This window comes from Phalaenopsis equestris, unplaced genomic scaffold (genome assembly GCF_001263595.1).
Source record: "Phalaenopsis equestris unplaced genomic scaffold, ASM126359v1 Scaffold000447, whole genome shotgun sequence".
Classification (NCBI taxonomy): Eukaryota; Viridiplantae; Streptophyta; class Magnoliopsida; order Asparagales; family Orchidaceae; genus Phalaenopsis; species Phalaenopsis equestris.
The window spans coordinates 286551-293009 of record NW_018164888.1 but is presented as its reverse complement, the minus strand read 5'-3'; the positions used below and the strand labels follow the sequence as shown (position 1 = coordinate 293009).

General features: G+C 41.3%; 1 protein-coding gene across 1 annotated transcript; it reads left to right on the top strand.

The window, feature by feature from the left end:
* Positions 1–252: 252 nt before the first annotated feature.
* Positions 253–1544, top strand: LOC110027789 (phospholipase A(1) DAD1, chloroplastic-like). Its single transcript, XM_020729347.1, has one exon. It carries the CDS (start codon positions 287–289, stop codon positions 1457–1459), a length of 1173 nt encoding a protein of 390 aa, XP_020585006.1. The 5' UTR covers positions 253–286; the 3' UTR covers positions 1460–1544.
* Positions 1545–6459: the final 4915 nt, after the last annotated feature.

The window sequence follows — 6459 nt, the reverse complement described above, 5'->3', positions numbered from 1 at the left end:
AAGCCGACATTTTAGTCCCGCGCATTCTCAAGTCTCCCGAGCGCAGCCGTAGATGAGTATGAATCTATTAATCCAAGTGGTTTTTGCCCCAAACCGTGCGGCCTGTCCACGTCCCAACCCCACTCCCTCAAAATTCGTCTCCATCACTACTGACATAAGCCTCCATCCCACTAATATAATAGAGCGACAACCAAATACCCAATTCTTCACCTCAAAATAATAAAAAAAAATTAATAATAATACTTCCGGAAAAACATTTTATACAATTTTAAAGGTTGGCTTTACAATGAGTTGCTCCTCCATACCGCCACCCCACACTGTCGCACCCCATTACGCTAGCCACAGCAGCGCCTCCTCCGCATCCGTCCGGATCGGCAAGCGGTGGACAGAGTTCCAAGGCGCCAACAATTGGGACGGCCTACTCGACCCCCTCCACCCCATCCTCCGTTCAGAAATCCTCCGCTACGGCAGCTTCGTACAAGCCGCTTACTCTTCCTGCGACCTAGACCCCACCTCCCCTACTTACGCCTCATGCCGCTTCCCTAAACACTCTCTCCTCCGTCTCTCCGGTCTCCCTTTCTCCGGCTATCGTGTCACCCGCAACCTTCACGCCACCTCTGGCTCTCGCCTCCCTCACTGGGCCGCTACGGCTTCCCCTGCTTCCCTCTCCCTGCAGTCCAGCTGGATAGGCTTCATTGCCGTCTGCCATGATAAACACGAGCTCGCACGCCTAGGCCGCCGCGAGATCATCATCGCCCTTCGTGGCACCGTCACCGCCCTCGAATGGCTCGACAACTTCCGCGCCACTCTCACCCATCTTACCCCTTCTTCCAGCCCAACCCAAGTCCGCGACCAACCCGAACCCAAGGTCCAGCGCGGGTTCTGGAGCCTCTTTACATCCTCCAGCACCGCCCACCACAGCCTCCGCAACCAAATTCGTGAGGAGATACGCCGCCTGCTCGACCAATACGGCTACCACAAAACGAGCATCACCATTACAGGACACAGCCTTGGCGCTGCTCTTGCTGTTCTCACTGCCAACGATTTGTCCGCAATGCTGGGCCCTTCTGGGCCAATGGTGACGGTTGTGTCGTTCGGCGGGCCACGGGTCGGCAATGCAAGCTTCCGGAGGCGGGTGGAAAAGCTGGGGTGCAGGGTGCTTCGAATTGTGAACACAAGTGATGTTATAACCAAGGTGCCGGGTTTTGTGGACGGGAAGGAAAAGGAAGGGGTGATAAAAAAGTGGCTAATTTCGAAAACAGGGTGGGTGTACGCCGATATTGGACGGGAGCTTCGAGTCAGTGGCAGGCAGAGTGGGAATGTAGCGGCATGCCACGACCTGAGCCACTACTTGCAGCTTGTGAACCAGCTTAACGAAGCCCTTCCGACGGTTTTGGAAGAAGAAAGAGTGCAGAGAGGATTGCGGTGGCCGGGGATTTTGGCTGGTGATGTGTTGTGATTTTTTTGTTGTTCGGATTTGAGAACGGATGGTTGAAATCTACGGGTGTCCGCCGTTTTGTGTTTGTAGGTGTATAAATGATGAATAGGGGCTTGAAATTATTAGTTTAATTGAAAGAAATTCAAAAAAAGTCACAAAAACTGATCTTGTCAAGGTCTTAAATTTAGCAACGAATCTTTTTTAATCTAGTTTTTGTTGTGTGGTTTTAACGAAGAGAGAAGTATGAGGTAAAATTTTAAAAACAGTATTTTTTTTTAATTTGAAGTTTATATTTTAACAATAAATAGTCATGACAAAAGGTAATTTTGTCATGTCAACATGTGACATTGTCTATCGACATTGTGATTTTGTCACATGAGCAGTTGAAGTTATTTGTTATCACTTTGTAAATAAAATTGTTTTTGAAAAAAAAAATCCAACTAATACTAAAAAAATCAGGATCATTTCTCATCATTTTAATTTCAATACTAATTTGACTATAAAAATTTAAAAGAAAGTTTAGCATGTTTATTTTTATCGCTTTCGTTAAGTTCAGATATCTCAGAAGTGTATATAATGGAGACAATAGCAAATTGAGTGAAATTATTGAACGTAAAACAAATCTCGAAAAGTGCAAATAATTTCTGATTGACTGTCAATAACGATATTGTAACTCAGCTCGTAGAAGAAAGCAGTGTTCGCTCACATGGACAAATGCTCAGTTGTCTCTCTCTCTCTCTCTCACTCACAAAGGTCAATGAGTCGAGCGCTTATTGCGTACAGAGAGTTGTGTGCGCTCTCCGATCACAGCCGCACATCAACCCAAGCCTGTATGACAGTGGCTCCCACTGTCATACAGGCTTGGGTTATGTGCGGCTGTGATCGGCGTGCGCTCTCCGCACGCAATAATTTTTCCAATGAGTTGTGCTTTTTAATTAATTATAACATTAATAAATTGATTATGAAAACCTACTCTTCGGAATCACTGCTAACTTTTTATTTTAAATTTAAATTTAAATTTATTTTTTAAAATATTTATTTAAAATAAAATATATTTAATATGTTATAAAACATTTAATTATTTTTAAAAAACACTGAAAATAATTTTTTAACATTTTGAATATTTTTAAAAATAAATTAATTTATTTTTTAAAATAAATATAAAAAATTTGTAAAGATTGTACCAAAAAAATATGATAAATGACTTGCACGGAACTTGAAGCAGCCCGTCGAATCAGATCAAATACTAATATTCAGTTGGAGAACTAAAGGCGGCTGGACAGCTCTTGATTAACTCGCCAAAGAGCTCTTGATCGAATATATTCCAGAGGGAGTCCTCCCTTTACAAGTAGATTCCAGAGCCAAAAAAACACTTTAGATTGAGTCCTCCCTCCTCATCTTTGTAATCATTCCTTATATATATAAAATGAGTTACAGAACCCAAGAATACCCCAGTTAACGCTGATGGGATAAATTTGTATTTTCTCTTCCTCTCTCTTTATCTCTCTCTCGCCCCTGGTTTCTTCAGCTGTGATCCTTGGGCATGCCTCACAGGGTAGATTTGGATTCAACATTTTAAAAGATACGGTGAGTGTAAAGCATGTCATCAATAAGAATGGAAGTATACCAATGAGAAGAAATACATCTTAGAGATACTTCTAACAAATAACGTGACGAGAATCTTTTTACTGAATAGATTTGGAACTTTGAGCACCATTTACATCATTTTCTTGGAAGGCTATAACTATGAGGTTAATTTTGCAAAACGAATGGCTAGCTCCTGATGGTTGAAATAACTGATTGAATGAATCATCATGCTATTGGAAAATTAGCACATAGCATGGATGATTCCGAGTAGCTGATACCTTACCTGATGAGTAAAAGACACGCCTAAGTTTGGTCTCATCCTTTAACATAGATTTCTCTAGCGTTCTCCCCAAGTCAAATTGACACTCAGGAAACTTAAATCCAAGTAATAGCAGCAGCAACAACCCAAAGTGGTTCGACCGGCTAAGTAACTTACAGCGCTCTCGCATAAAACAAAAAAAATTGGTTCTAAAGCTCAAGTTAAATAAAGCCCTATAGGTGGTTTTCTTCCCAGTTGCTTAAGCTTCAGAAAGGGTACGATGTAAATCACCCCCGCGGTGGTTACCATTATGAAGGCATTGATAAGAGTTGTCAAAGACCTGACAAAAGAGGGAGCCAACTGAGGCTATAGTCCCATAAAGAGACTTAAACCTTAAGATGTATAAGAAATGAGCAAAACAATAAAGACTATCAACTACGACATCAAGATCATCCGGTCAGTTAAACACATAAAAACTATCAACCACTACACCAAGATCTTCTGGTCAGTAAGAAACATAAAGATTGTTAACCGCGATGTCAAGATCGTCCGGTCAATAAAAAGCATACAAGCTGCCGACCGCAGCATCGTGATCATCCAATCGGTCCCACAGTCGGGGCACAGTTCCAAGCACGGAAAAAACTGATCTCAAAAACACAACTTGGAAGCAACCCAAGAGGTGGCTCCCCGCCCAAAAGCAACCAACTCCGTGAGGGATGCGACACAAATCGTCTCTAAGTAAAGTCCAGGTGGTTACCTTCGCTAAGGCAACAATGTGACTCGCCTAAGTCCTATTGAAGGCAAAAACCAACCCAAGTGATGAATCCAAACAAAATAAACCGAGATTATCAAGGTAAGACTTGTACTGAGTCACAAAAACTCAAAGACTACAATCTTTTACAAAGCCTCGATCACTCAATAAACATATTATCGTGTAAAACACTGTAAAGTGTGACAAAAATAAAAATCCAAAAGGTACTAAAGACGATCGAGCAGTCTCATTTCATTACAAAAGAAATACATATAGTTTCCATATTTACCAAATTTCCATGTTCCTAAAAGTTTTATATGCAAAATGTTCACAAAAATAAATTTCAAAAGAAAAAACTTAAGCTTTAGGATGCTGACTAGAAGTGCCCATTCATCTTTAACATTTGAATAATCCACAGATGATCCTTCAAGACGAAGTACATGGTTGCAAATTCTTTAAGGATGGCATATTTCTAATGAACCAAACCTGATCGGATGAATCGGCCAATCGCCATCAGTCTATAGATCCAAAGGTATTCATTCAAGAGCTTCTTTTACCTGGGAAGTACATGGTTGCAAATTCTTTAAGGATGGCATATTACTAATGAACCAAACCTGATCGGATGAATCGACCAATCGCCATCAGGCTATAGATCTAAAGGTATTCATTCAAGAGCTTCTTTTACCTGGGGTGGAACATAAGCAATGCAAAGAACTCTTATTTAGTCTTCAGGGTCAACATTTGCACTTTTAGATTAAGTGTTTCTTCCTTGACGAGTGAGAATAATTTAGAGAACATGGAAAGCTCTTCCTCCACCGCAAGAAGCTTTTTTCTCAGCTACCTCAGCTCGCTTCTTTGCCTTCCTCGCCAGCCTAACTGAGACCTCTGCTCATTCCGCAATGGCAACCCATTTAGACTCAGCATGGTCCAAGGCCATCGATTGAAGGTGTGAGGCCTCCCATCCCTTCAAGTTCTGATATTCGGTTTTCTTATACATATCTGACTACTCCAATTTCCAAAGGGCTTTCGTGAATGCCTGTGACCAAATGACCTCCAAAAATCAAGAAGGGTATATCTCGGTAGATGAAGGAGTTGCTATGCCTGTTAATCCTAACTGGTGGGCAGTCAGAGAAATTCCAGATCTTTGTACCATTTCTCTAAGAAGGAACTTAGTTCACAAGAGAGCCCTTTCTTTTCTTTAGGGACAAAAGGGGTAAGGAAGTTGACCCTGCAACATGTTTTTTGCCTTTGCGATGTTTAGCCTCCTCAAGAGTACCCCTCTTGAGATTAGTCTCAAACTCAATCCCTCTGGGAGTCACCAACCAACTAGCCTCACTCCTGGCAGAAAGATTGATAAACGGAGCTCCATGGCTAGGAGAAGCTACTTTTCATCCCACTTCTCTAGAAAAAACCTTCCTTATCTAAACCTTCTTCAGCTCGTCCAAACAATCTCTTAGCTTCTCGGGCACCGGAAAGAGCTGCATCTAGCAGATAAGTATCAAATTTAGCTTAGATCTTAGGTTTATTGATGATAATAGTCAGTTATTTTATTGAAATATGTTGAATCACAACCATGTTAAGAGGAACTCCTCACTTATAAAGCTAATTTTTTTTCCTGTCACATCAGTCAATCTTTCTTCAACTACCATTACTTCCTGCTTAGCCCCATTCACCCTAGCTACGGCCTTGGCCTTCTTTTTGGTTATTCGAGTGGCTGCCTCCTTCACCCACTGAACCTTCTCAACATTTGAGGCAGCCCATAACTTTGTCATCATTTGACCAAACACTCTAGGAAGAAGAACCCTATTTACAATACTTAGATAAGTATGTTGGGAAATTAAGAGCATTCAACCCTCAAAAAACCAGCTCCCTCGACTCAGCAGTAGTTGATGCCCTTCTTCTTTTAGAAATGATCGCTATACAGAACTATCCTAACGCCCCAAACCTTGATGGAAGTGGCAATGAAGAACTTGTGCTTCTAGTCCATGATTTTCTAGGTCAACAAGCTAGAACTAACATGTTGTTTCAAATAGAGCATAGTCATCTGATTGTATGCTAAATGAGAACATATGATTAAAAAAATTGACCGACTAAGGAATGCCCATTAACCAATAGAAGATGATGTAATTCATGATCATCGCCACATAGTTTGGCTTAATCTGCATGAGGAAGACCCCATAGCAGCTAAGACTTGTTCGATGCTTGTGGCACAAAGGTTGTTGTAACCCATATCAAAATTGGTCTTAATACATCACCAGGGAATTGTGGGTTCTTCTAATATCCCTTTCATCTTGATAGGTGGCCCTAAACTTGATAACTAGATGAAAAATAAAGGTTTATTCAATAAAGACAACATCTAACGGTGATAGAATTGAATGTTGGACTACATCTACTATACCAAAGGTCTCCTCTTTGGAGCCATTC